This window comes from Lytechinus variegatus, chromosome 13, assembly GCF_018143015.1.
Source record: "Lytechinus variegatus isolate NC3 chromosome 13, Lvar_3.0, whole genome shotgun sequence".
Classification (NCBI taxonomy): Eukaryota; Metazoa; Echinodermata; class Echinoidea; order Temnopleuroida; family Toxopneustidae; genus Lytechinus; species Lytechinus variegatus.
Window position 1 is genome coordinate 34,577,135 of NC_054752.1, and position 14,152 is coordinate 34,591,286.

A 14,152-nucleotide genomic window follows, 5' to 3' on the forward strand; every position below is an offset into this window, starting at 1 on the left:
GTTTTCAGCGTTATGCTAGTGGATTTTTCTCTTTTCATTCAAATCAACTTTTTGTTGGGATGAACTTGTCCTTTTATATTCAATGACTTTGTTGTTGTTAAATTCAATGATTTTTTTTCACATTGTGATGTAATTTTCAGCGTATTTACTCAGTGAATTTTACCCTATTATCATTTTCAGCCCGGATTACACTTTTTTCACTCTAATTTGTATGCAACATATCCCACGTTTAATATCAGAGATTTTTTCAAGAGGAAAGTAAGGACTTTAAAATATTTATTCTTTCTTTAATTATCATACATGTAGCTTGCACATGTATGGATCTAAAATGAAGACATGAGGAATCTTGATGTAGGCTAGCTTTCCTTCCTTTCACAAAGATGATCCTTTCTTCTGGCAGGATAGCCACATTAATTCAATTTTGCTGAAAAAAAATTCAATGAAATCCCAATCATTTTTCCAGATATCATCCTCTTTTTGTACAGTTTTCAAGGAGCAGGCTGACTGGCTTTTGACCTTTTGGTCATTACATTCAGGTAGGGGTTGGATAGCTTGCATGTTTGCACTTTTGAAGACAGGTAGTTTCATTGCATAAACCTATATGGTTTTTGCATATTTTCTTGTTAAAGAGAAATGCCAGTAGTTGCAGTAAAGACTGATTTTATGAGAAAGTCTGTAAAACCAGGCTTAATTGTCAGAATATCATCAAGGATCTAGACCTGGTACAGTTTATACATAAACATAAACTGAACTTTGTGAAATTTTGAAATCTATGCTGAAAAATGTTCACACTGAAGATCACCAACACAGATAGGCACACGTGGGACAGTGTATTAATATGGCTGGAATAAAGACCCGACGGAAGTGACCGAATCCGCGCTTATTTTGCTTATTTCTCAGCAATTACACAATTTCTTCCAGAATCCTTTGGCACATATTTTTTATTCATACAAACAGACACTTGGGTGGTCACTATATTAGATTCTGTCAAAAGTCATTTTGAGATCGTTACCAAAACTGGAATTGATCTTTAAAGTGTCAAATCTCAGTCTGTGCCTGCAGACTAGACCTGTATTACCCTGGTGTAGTATGAAGAGTGTATTGAAAAGGAGACTTTACTTCATAACTGAGAGAAAAGTATGATATTAATGAAAATTTCATCATGATATAAAATGTATCAGATTAATCTATCGGCAAAAGAGGGTTGTATAAGATTGAGAAAAGTTAATGTACATCATCATTTTGCATGTACCCTAAAATATGCACATGCACTTAATTAAATATAATGAATTCCAGGTCTGAAACGTAGTTAAGTTTACACAGTGTGTTATAGAAAATACAACTTTATTCTTTGTTTTGTCAGATATTTTATGCACTCTTGTATTTTCTTTGTTATGGAAACATTGCATAAATCATGAAATTAAATTTCATAGAAACAAAAGAATATTGTTGCCAACTCATGGCCTATAAAGGAAGTTTGTCTTGGGGAAAATGCACATCTTAAAAAAAAAACCTTTCATGTTTGTCCAGATCTGGCAACCAATACAATTTTCACATGGTTTTTGAAGTGTGAACAAGTTGTTATTTATTATAATTCAAATTTTTATTTTTAATGGGTCAATATAAAATTACCGAACAAGATCTTTTTATTGTGTGTCTTGTTTCTGGTTTTAAATACAAAAAATTTTTCTTCCCAAGGCAGATGTGAATATTTGCAATGATAAAATCATCAGAAAATTATTAAAGCTGAACAAGTTCTCATAATTTTATGGGATAATTTCACATAAGACAGGTGCGAATATGCCTACATATGTAGTAGAATGAGGAGCACTACTCAAAAGACAGACCTGCCTAATTACAAATTTATTAATCCTCCAAGTCTGTTCGAACACTTGTAATGTAATTTTAGAATATCTGGATAAAGAATCACTATTTTATAGTGAAGACCGGTATTAATGACAATAACACATTATATAGATCTTCCATACATGTACATACTCATATTGATTTTCAAGAACTTCACTTGGGTAAAAACACTGCATTTCTCAATTTTGGAGGAAAGTTATTTTTTAATGACTTTACATGTCCAATAAATCAAGTGATGTCCTTTTCATATCTCAATCTTCAAAAATACTACTTGTATGGCACTATGCCGTATTAAAGAGAAGAATATCATGATATCACATGTACACTTAATATCTAGCATATTTTTTAATTGAAATCATTTTTGAGGTTCAGAAAAGTTTTTTATTCAATCGCTGAACGGCCTGATTTACAAAATGGCATCTACATATAGATGACGTCATGATGACCTTTTGGCCTTGAACTGGTTTCATACAGATGACATGATAAGTCCCCATAACTGATGATATTTTGAAGAAAATTGATGATGTAGGTTTTGAGATTTTATGGTTATAAGGGCAGAAAAATAAAAATAAATAATAAAGAAAGAAATAAAAAAGAAAATAAGTACGAAATTAATAGTTGATATGTTAATAATTGACAGATCAATAAATAAATGAATAAAGAAAGAAATGAATGAATAAAAAAAGAAAATTTGTACAAAATTAAATTAATAATTGATCTGTCAATTGACAGATCACCTAATAAATGTTTAAAAAAACTAATACATTTAAACATCTATTAAAAATGGACAGTGTAGTTGCATTGTTAATAATTGATACAACTTTTGTAAAAGAATATAGCGACAGAAATAGCATACAATGTTTTGTATAATGAAAGCATTCGGTATTTCCTTGACTTTCAGGATATGAACATCAGGCTCTATACTTTCAATATCAAGGTTTCATATTACCATTCAATCTTATTGTGTCGCACTTGATGTTAACAATTTGGTTCCCATTATTCGCGATTCTCTCTCTCAAGAACTCAAAATGTGTATACATGTAATGTATGCTATCCTATATGCCTTCTCCTTATTTCTTTCATTCTTTCTTCATGCTTTCTCAATTTCTCCTTCTTTCAACTCTTCCTCCTTCAACGTTTCCTTTTTTTCTTCCCTCCATCTTTACTCAAATAGAAATTTCACTTTCACGTTTCCATTCTCTACTCCTCCTGTCTGTCTCACTCTTCCCCTCTCTTGTTCCTTGACACACTTTGTCCATCCTTTTCATAACAGTGAATTTTTTGTTTGAATTATTTTAAATGAGTCAATAACTACAATCTCAATTGTTTTACTCTATCTCATTATACATATCCATGCCTCTCTTTCTCCTTCTTTCCTCCCCTTCCCCTTTGCCACTAGTCTGCAGGCACAGACCCTGATCGAAAGTTTGATCAACAAGTGTGTCTCCACGCAAAGACTAGCACATACAAACTTGCTGTTTCAACTCAGGAGGGCCTTCAGTACACAAGGCATGAAGCAGGCTGCAATTCAGACCCTTTACTCAAGTGAAGGGTTTGCACAGCAGACTAAGTACTTTGTCTCTACCACGGACCTACAGAGTAGCAGGTCCATGCCTCTGCTGACAGGCACAACGGGTTTGCAAACCATTATTAATTCTTTCCTCCTCCGTTGCCTCTTCAATAGGAAGGGGGCAGAGTTCCTAGAGAATCTCTCCAAAAATAGAGAACCGTTTCAGACACCACTCCTCTCGCTATTTCCTTACAAAGACTCCCTTTGCTTGCCGTTGCCATCGGCAACAAAGATCACATCTGCGCTGATGGCACGTTCCCTTCAGACTGCCAGCTTAGTTGGGTATTTTCCATCCTGTCTTGTCTGATGATGCATCAATGTGCTCTATGCATCAAAACTGTATAAACTGCAGTACACTAGCTTGTGAAGGTTCTCAACATGCATTAAAAATAGATGATCTTTCATATGTACGTACATTGTGTTTGTACAAGTAGGTCACCCAACTCAGAAAGCAACAAGTGGAGATTAAATGCATCTGCTAGCCTAAAAGCATAGGCCCAGATTTACATATCTATTTATTTTTATCTATAGTCTAAATTTATAAGGGGACTTCTGGGCTGCAGAGTAATTCTAGCTCTATTACTGTACACAGGTTTAAAGCAGCTACAGTCCATAATCATACATTTATCATATATTTCACACAAATACATTTACATGTTGTTCTAATTGCTATTAAAAAGAGATTTTAGTTTAGAGACATATTTCCTGAACTCCAAAGGAAAAAAAATTCAATGAACCATTAAAAAAATACATGCAGATATTCCCTCTAGTGGTATACATATTTTTACCATACAAAAATGGCAGTGTCAGTACATGTATGTATAGAAAATGATGCTTCCTCATAATAGTTCAATATTTCAAGTACTGAGTAAATGACAACTACGTTTTTCATGTACATCAATGAGTACAAATTATAACTCTTCAACGGTGATGAGGCATCAATTTCCAACATTCTCAATTTGTCCACTTTAATAGCCTGTATCATTTCCCGATAAGAGCAGACTAATTTCCTTCTCACACAGTTCCTGTGCATACATGTAGTACGCATACATGCATAACACTGTATTGATCATCGACTGCCTGTCTTAAAACCACTTCAGGGTTGTATTCATTCAATGACTTTTATAATAAAACAATGACTCACAAACTTTTATTATATTTTCACACCCTTTCCTCCCTCTCATTGTGCAGTGATATTACTCTACTTTTGAGAAATCTCTATTGAACACAAACATACTTTACCAGGTGGTTTCAAACCGCCTCGATCACAAGAATCCCTGTTAAATTACAAGAACTTTCTAAGGCTAAAAAATACCCGTTGAATATTCCTGCATTCACACCGCCCCCAAACACATCCTTCGGGATAAGTTCCCGAAGTTACAAGCATGCGCAGTATGGTCTGATAAGCAGACAAGGCGCGGGATTCAAAATCACTAGCCCAGCAGCCACCCGCGGCTTCCGTGCCCAACGACCCGCTGGGCTAAGAGTTCCCGTAAATTGCTTTCACATTGCCAAAATTCCTGCGACCTTGGAAAAATCCCCACGAAAGTTCTCGTAATTTCGCCAAGTGCCTACTATTTAGCGGGTATTTTCTTTCTTCCGCACCCAAAGACCCGCTTGGCTAAGAGTTCCCGTAAATTGCTTTCACATTGCCAAAATACCTGTGACCTTGGAAAAATCCCCGCGAAAGTTCTCGTAATTTCGCTAAGTGCCTACTATTTAGCAGGTATTTTCTCTCGGGGAAATTATGCGTAGTTTGCTTTCTCATTACCAAAATACCTGGTATTTTCTGATCGGGGTAAATTTCCCGATCAGAGAATACCTTGAACTGACAAACTTCGAGGCAGTCTGAAACCACCTACTGTGGTGTTAAAGTGGTAGTATGCTTTCATTGATCACAGTCAAGGGCAGAAATATCTTACCAAAGGTAGGGGGACCAGGGGCTGAAAAATTCGACAAGCAAAAACAAAAATAATAAAAAATAAAAAAGGCTATCATCCCCAATGCAAGGTCATTTCGACCAAAATAAATTTGACATGCAAAAAAAAGGTGATCACCAAAAATACATGTTTTATTTCGATTTTGAATGATGTACATGTATTTCTTTCCATCATGAAAGACCAAAATAGTAGGGGGCCATATTGTGTCCCCCTTACTATTTTGGGTAGGGGGACACGTCCCTCCCTGTCCCCCCCCCCCCCCCCGGGATTTCCCCCCATGATTACAGTGTACATGTATGTACACTAGTCTCGATAGTCTTTAACTGTGGAGTTACTGTGAAATCTGCTGTTCTGGGGCTGTTGAGTGTTCAAGAGTTGTCAATGAGGATTCTTATCCATTTTTTCACAATCTACTCCAGCATCTACACTACACAAAGCCATTACAACCATTGACATGTACATGTATGTATGTCAAATCACGAGACTGAAATTGAAAAGAAAGGTTACATGGGGGGATCCATTTAACACCATTAATGGCATTTGATTGTACATTCAATTCTGTCAGAGGGAAAGTACACGTTTGTATTTTGAAAACCTACATGTAGTTTGAATGTTATCAACAAAATATGAGCAAAATGTGAGACTACCTGTTCTGATTGTCCCCCACTTCAATATACTGTTATCCTTTAGTTTCAGGAAGTCAAGTCTAGGCATGTAAAGTGTATGTACATATAGTACAGCACAGTGGATCTCCAAAAATACATCAAAATACTGATATTTCTAGTGACTTCATGACATTAATCATAGAGATAAATTTGTAGGAGAAATATCTCCCACCCCCCCCCCCCCTTAGCATCAAGGCAAGTAAAACCACACCAGGTTCCAACTTCCAAAGTGATGAAATTTATCTCATCTGTCACTACATAAACATGTAACAGTACTTGTAGTTTGTGCAACTACACAGCAATGTATGGTAGGGGGTCGTAATTAAAGCTACGCACCACTCATCGCGCATCCAATTTCAATGGCGAAATGCGCACTCTGTGTGTGGATCTGTGACTAAAGAGTAATGAAGGATCCCTAATCAATTTTTCTACAGAGGCTGCAATAAATCACTACATGCAGAAGAAACCCAGCTACTGTTTGGAATTTTGGAGTCATATTCACTTTAATTTCATATTTTCCTGTAATAACATAAACATACATGTATTTTAGAAATTGAGGCACAGGAAATACTATTTCTTTGCATGATAAATCAAGTGCGTAGCTTTAAGACTCCCTCTACATCGGGTGGCGAAATCAAGAGGTGTTTGGAAAACACCGCAGGAGTTTTGTATTAAGTGAGTTTTGTGAAATGTTCTTCTCTTGGTTATTATCTTTAGACTACATGTATTTACCAAATATTAGTGAAAATTTACCAGGGTTCTTTAAGCATTTTCAGGGGTGAAATCGCCCAAAGTCCAAAGTAAGTTTTACATTGGAAGTAGTATTTGGAACATTTCCATGTAAAATGAGTTTGTGAAACAAAAATGTTCACGAATTTTGTAATCGTATTTGATAACTGAAAAATGTACAGTGAAATAAATTGTTTGCTTTTTATTGGACCCTGGCCTCAAACATGTAAATATTACTGCTGATACCAGTTGCAAAACTGACAAGATAAATAGTACAACTTGAAATCTACATGTACAAGTAGGCCTATAGATCTGATACAAGGCATGTTCACACAAAGATTCACACACAGTCATCAACATTACGTATGCAAACCCCTCAAGAGAATTCTACAGGCACATTGATTTTCCATAATACCGGAATCAAAACGGAAAATCTTTTAGACTCACTATAAAACATGTTTACATTTGTCTGGGCTTTAGAGCAACATCTTGGTGCAAGTTTTTATTGGACTTTACGTATATTGAGATGGGCACAAGTTGAAACACACAGATCTGTGTATGAATAGGGAATTATTCTGAGAAAATGAAAATGATGCATTTTCAGATGCTTTTGAAAACCTAAAAATACAGTGATAAGGTTGAATGGAACATGTCACACTCATGAAAATAATTCTTGAAACCAAGTTTGACATGTACAGACTAGTTTTCCATTCACACTCGACATCACATGCCTACAGATCAGATCAAAACTCCAGAGAGGTGATCTTTGAGAGTGGTCCAGAATACTTAGGACCAGGAACACACGTTTATGTGAACCAAGCATTTCCTTTTTTTTCGAGGGGTGGGGGAGGGGGGGCGGGCTTCTTTTCACAATCTAATGCCTATAAATCTGCGGCAAGTGTTACCCAACTGTTAAATTCACTCAAATGGAATCCTCTCCAAGAGAGACGCGAAGCACACCGTTTAAGCTGTTTCTTCAAGATGTTACATGGCAAACTGGAGATACCCGAGCAAATACTAAACCTAAGCCAAACAGGAACAGACGGGGACATTCTTTCCAGCTTGAGGTACCTTCTTCCAGGCTCGATGTATACAAGAACTCTTTCTTTCCCCGCACAATTGCATCGTGGAATGATCTCCACCCTACCCTGGTATGTCAAAGCGAACCCAGATAAATTCAAAGCTGCAATTCTAAAAACTCCCTAAATCCACCCTCAACCACCACAACCTCCAGTTAAAATTCCATCAGGAGTATTTTGGAGGAATTACAACCAAGTACCAAGTAATGTTGTAAGTTAGAGCCATTACGGGATCGGAGTTCGGTTCGGAAGTTTTGCTCCTAAAATCGGAATCGGTTCGGATATCGGATCGGAAGATATTCAAAAACAAAAAAATACATTAAAATTTGTATGTGGCCGGCGCGTGGACGAATGCGGCACGCTACACTGATGGCAGTATTTGTTTTGATCTCCGACAAAAGCGGAGGAAGAAGATGATGAGTTGTTTTGATCTCCGACATAATCGGAGGAAGGAAAATAAGATAATGACGTTCCAGCGCGCGACACTACTGCCGATCAACGATAGGCCTCTTCTCTACAACATCGTGGTGATGGCGGAGTCTGTCGTGAACTTTTAGAGGCCGCATTACTTACCGAAAAGGACGCACTATTATCCAAAGTTGTTTACCATGATATTCACCTTCTCTACAATATCGTGGTGATGGCGGAGGTAATCGTAAACTCTTAGAGGTCGCATGACTTCCCGAAAAAGACGCATTATTATCCAAAGTTGTTTACCATGATATTCACCTTCTCTACAACATCGTAGTGATGGCGGAGGTAATCGTAATCTCATAAAGGTCGCATGACCTCCCGAAAAAGACGCATTATTATCAAGAGTTGTTTACCGTGATATTCACCTTCTCTACAACATCGTAGTGATGGCGGAGGTAAACTCTTAAAGGTCGCATGACCTCCCGAAAAAGACGCATTATTATCAAGAGTTGTTTACCGTGATATTCACCTTCTCTACAACATCGTAGTGATGGCGGAAGTAATCGTAAACTCTTAAAGGTCGCATGACCTCCCGAAAAAGACGCATTATTATCCAGAGTTGTTTACCATGATATTCACCTTCTCTACAACATCGTAGTGATGGCGGAGGTAATCGTAATCTCATAAAGGTCGCATGACCTCCCGAAAAAGACGCATTATTATCAAGAGTTGTTTACCGTGATATTCACCTTCTCTACAACAACGTAGTGATGGCGGAGGTAAACTCTTAAAGGTCGCATGACCTCCCGAAAAAGACGCATTATTATCCAGAGTTGTTTACCGTGATATTCACCTTCTCTACAACATCGTAGTGATGGCGGAGGTAAACTCTTAAAGGTCGCATGACCTCCCGAAAAAGACGCATTATTATCAAGAGTTGTTTACCGTGATATTCACCTTCTCTACAACAACGTAGTGATGGCGGAGGTAAACTCTTAAAGGTCGCATGACCTCCCGAAAAAGACGCATTATTATCAAGCGTTGTTTACCGTGATATTCACCTTCTCTACAACATCGTAGTGATGGCGGAGGTAATCGTAAACTCATAAAGGTCGCATGACCTCCCGAAAAAGACGCACTATTATCCAAAGTTGTTAGAGATGATTTTCACCTTCTCTACAACATCGTAGTGATAGCGGAGGTAATCGTAAACTCTTAGAGGACGTATAGTCAGATAGTCGTAAATATTACCGCGCATGTCAGCGTGTTCAACTAAATCTTATTTGCCTCCGCTTAAGATCAAAACATATCGTCTTTTCGTTGTTTTTCTTCCTCCATTTTTGTCGGAGATCAAAACAAATTATCATCATCATCATCGTTTTGTTCTTCCCCGATTATGTCGGAGATCAAAACAAATCATAATCTTCTTCTCCACCTGCCTTTCCGCTAATATCGGAGATAAAAACAAATCATTATTTTCTTCCCCTTTATCTTCTTTTCCTTCCACCGCTTTTGTCTGAGATCAAAACAAATCACCAGCGCATTTCGACGGCAAACATGTCGCCACGTGTTTTTTTGTTGTTGTCTTGTTATGTTTTGGTTTTTCCGATCCGATTTTTCCCCACTGGGCAAAAATCGGAGTTCGGAAAAATGTAGAAAAAAGGGGGAAATCGGATCGGATCGGGAATTGGAATAAAAATCGGTTACAGCATTAGTACCAAGTATTGGATGAATTTTAACATTGGAAGTGAATGGGGATTTTCAAAGGCTCTTTTTTTTATTTCCAGGGCTCTTTTAAGCATTTCGGGGGCAAACTTGCCCCGAGCCCCCAATGCCTGCATCCATACCCACTGCTCCACTGCCACAATCTACATGCAGATCGCTCTTAACGATGGGATCGGTCCGGCAACTGAGTGAGAACGGGTCAACACTCCACATGCACTTGTACATTTCTGGCATGCAATTGAGTGTTTGAATACCAACCAGCAGAAACATTGTATGTACATGTCAAACTGTATTGATTGCTGACTTGGGTACTGGTTTCAGGAAATACATGCATTATAAAAACAAGGAAATCTTGTCCAACATCCAAGGCTATCCTTGAGAGTGTGAAACTGTAACTTATAGCCCAAGTCAAACCCAACGGCAGAGTGATGAAACAGTCTGTACTATGCTTGTTTTATTTTTTTTTTTTTTTCACATCAAAATGTTATCCTGGTGGATATCATATGGCTTTATTCTACATGTATATGATCATTTTTGTAATATGTATCTTGTGATTCTCATCATTCTCCTGTACTTAGGAGAACGAAACATTTGGAACAAGATAGCTTGTGTGAAAACAGAAAAATCTAAGAAACAGATCAACGAAAGTTTGAGAAAAATCGGACAAATAATGAGAAAGTTATGAACATTTGAATATTGCGATCACTAATGCTATGGAGATCTTCAAATTGGCAATGCAACAAAGATGTGTGATGTCACTTGTGAACAACTCTCCCCATTACTTTAGTATATATTTTACTTAAATTGCCTCTTTTATCACATCTATCAGGGGATCATGTGTTCTTTCTATTAAAAGGAGGGCACGTAATACAGATTTTTAAAGAATATCACAGATAAAGAGTTTGTATCACCATAAGAAAGAGCAAAAAGAGACATTTTGGGGTATTTTAGTCCATCAAAGGGAAAAGAGGATCTCCATAGCATTTATAGTAATATTCAAATGCTCATAACTTTCTCATTGTTTGTCCAATTTTTCTCAAACTTTCTTTGTTCTTATTCTTCGATTTTTTCTGTTTCGACACAAGCCTACTTGTTCCAAAGGTTTCATTTCCCTTTAAAAGCACTGTGTCAGAAGTCTATGCAGTGTCTTTATGCAGGAATTCTGATACAAACGCGCTACAACCTGTATGCATAGACCTTCACCATTTCTGCATTCTCCATTGTTTAGTCTGAGACGAAATTCAGATATTTGACAAGGTGACGAGGTCAACTATTGAAAGATTTGGGGGTAGTATTGAAACGTAAAATTATAAATTGCTTCAAACAATGAAAGAAAAAAAATACCATTCACATGATCTTCAACAGTAAACAACTTCGTGTATTTGGCTGAAATTCTGCCCACACCGAGACATTTGTATGTACATGTAAAGTACGCAGACATACCCAAAAACTTCATGTAATTGGCTAGCAAGTTGCTGTAATTTGCTCATGTGATAAACTTCCCGATGCGTTAGGTCTGCTCAAAACTGATTATTTTGTATTAATGAATATGGAGAACATAACCTGTTCTAGCAAAATATAAATAAAAGGATTAACTTACCAGTTCCATTCATTATTCCTGAATCCCTTGCAGGGGGACTTCTTGGTGTTCTAGATGGTGGTGGTGGGGGCGGTCCTGAACCCACTATTGATGGCGGTCTCTGTCTATCCCTGGATGGTGGGGGAGGGCCACTACCTGGACCGGTTGACGTTCTGTTTGGCGGCGGTGGTGGCGCCCTCGACGATAAATTTGACGTTGACGGAGGCCTGCCCTGACTTCTGGAAGGCGGAGGTGGTGGTGGTGCATTCCCCGGCCTGGCGCTGTCTCTTGGGGGTGGGGGCGGCCTGCCACCGTGGGGCGGCCTTGAAGGCGGTGGCGGTGGTGGACCTGTACTGGGACCATTGGAGAGTTTATTATCGAGCCTCGCCTGAGGGGGTGGAGGCGGGGCCGGCGACCCTTTAGGGGGATCTCTCTTAGGGGGCGGGGGCGCTCTACTATTCCTCGAAGGTATAGTCGAAGGGGGAGGGGGTGGTGGAAAATTATTACTTGAGGGTTTTGAGGATGATAATGATGGAGGTGGTGGGGGGAAACTTGTGGAAGGGGGTCTTGGAGGTCTACTGCTATTTGGGGGTGGAGGGGGTGGTGCCCGGTCTGCCCCGTGCCCATTACTGCTGCCTTTATTACTCATTCTGGCTGACACTGGATTGTGAGTGTTCTTTGGTTGGCTGGGCAGTGGCCGTGAGCCCCCGACGGGAGGGGGTAACGGGCGTGACGTATGTGGTCCGCCGCTTGGCTTGTTGTCTCTGGTTCCACCACTGTTACCAAAATTGTGTCTTGGGGGTTGAGGTGACGTAGATGGGCCCCTGTTGCTATGATTGACATGGTTTGATGAAGGTGCATGTAATGAAGGTGCGTTTGAGTGTGCTGAGAGGAAGGAAGGAAAGAAAGAAACAGCATGCTCAGTATTAAATCAACCTCTAAATATTATCCAGTGAAATATATAATTAGTGAATTTGCAACCTTGTGAATTGGGTAAAGTAAGAATTCTGTCATATCTACATGTCAAATTTAATAATATCTAAGAGTTCCAACATTCAATAGCATACATGTACATGACTTCAAGTTGAATCATTGCATCTAACGTAATGTACACCCTAAAGCCAAAGTTTTCGACATTGCTGAAAACAGCTACGTACGGATATTAAAAAAACTTTTTATTTTGTAACCAACAGTTGCATTTAAATACACATTCATAAATTGGGGGCAAAACAAAGGAACTATCAAAAAAATAAAAGAAGTCTGGGCTGCATTATAATTTGAAATATTGAATTGTCAAATTACATATTTGTGTTTTTCCTTCTCAGTACCACTAAGGTACTGTATGTAAACTGAAGCAGAGCAGCTTTGGGACAATGTACTTTCATGTATGAATGAACAGATGAAGCTTGGGTTGGGGATCTAACTACATGTAAATGTATAAGGAATTCAAATTTGACAGACATCAAAAACAAGGATTTCCCCCAACATCAGCTGAAAGAATCACATATATACATGTACAATATATTAAATTATTGAGAAAAAAGGAATTCCTTAATATGCGCTTTATTACTCAAACGCACAAAATACGACATGATTTTAATAAATATAATTGAATTGGCGTTTGATAATAAAATGACTTGTGAATAAATATATAATACATCTAAGAACTGGTGCATGTTGTAAAACAATTGAGTTTAACTAAATTAACATATGCATGTACGGTTATATGTTAATATGGTGATCTCTAAAGTCAGAGACAGTATTAACTGTTTGACATCCCCATTTCAGTTGTTATATTTCAAGTGTAAGGTCATTTGAAGGGCAATCATGTCATACAATGATCTTTTTAATCTTTCCACAACTTTTGCGTATTTCCAAGGCCTTTTCACATTAAATAGATTTTATACACATCCACAGAGATTTATTTGTGTGAACAGTCTAATAAGAACAGGGGCCTGTTTCATAAAGCTGTTCGTAAGTTACAAATGACTTCACGCACGACTGGTGATCATTTGTTGTGCTAAATGATATATCCCTATGTATTAACTGATTTAGTGCCTAAGGGCCACCGCACACCTTACGACCCGACTGGTCGCCGACTGGCTTGCGACTGAGTGAGGGGAGATGTGACGTCACAGCTCTTGTCAGCTTGAGCGTCGCAGACCGGTCAGAGACAAGTTGCAAGGAAAATCGGTAGGATTTGACATGTCGAATCCTTATGACTGGATCGCAAGCTCAATCCAACCTCCAGCCAATCAGACAGCAGAGTTGCATAACGCGTATTATGATAAACAACGCGCATATGCAGTAATGAGCGAAATTTCTCAGATGCTATGCCAAAAAGCAAAAAGCGCATGCGTGAGCCGCAGATCGGATCGCAAGGTGTGCGGTGTCGAGGCTTATGACTGCCTTGCGATTCATCTCCCTTCACTCAGTCGAAAGCCAGTCCCCGACCAGTCTGGTCTCAATTATTAGGTGGCCTTAAGAACAGGTTCCAGTCATGCGTAAAGTTCTGCGTAACTTTACAAACAGCTTAATGAAACACCACATAGTTCACTGAAACAATTAATTTGGACTATTTTTGT

The 14,152-nt window shown here is 38.3% G+C and overlaps 1 protein-coding gene across 3 annotated transcripts in view; it reads right to left on the reverse strand.

Moving 5' to 3' along the window:
- LOC121426094 (WAS/WASL-interacting protein family member 1-like) overlaps positions 1-14,152 on the reverse strand; it is a 48,973-nt gene that overhangs the window by 16,940 nt on the left and 17,881 nt on the right. For 2 of the 3 annotated variants that reach the window (XM_041622248.1, XM_041622246.1), the window contains exon 4: positions 11,589-12,452. In XM_041622248.1, coding sequence (XP_041478182.1) covers positions 11,589-12,452 — 864 coding nt within the window. The remainder of the gene's footprint in view (positions 1-11,588; positions 12,453-14,152) is intronic. The other variant, XM_041622249.1, reaches the window with a different exon arrangement.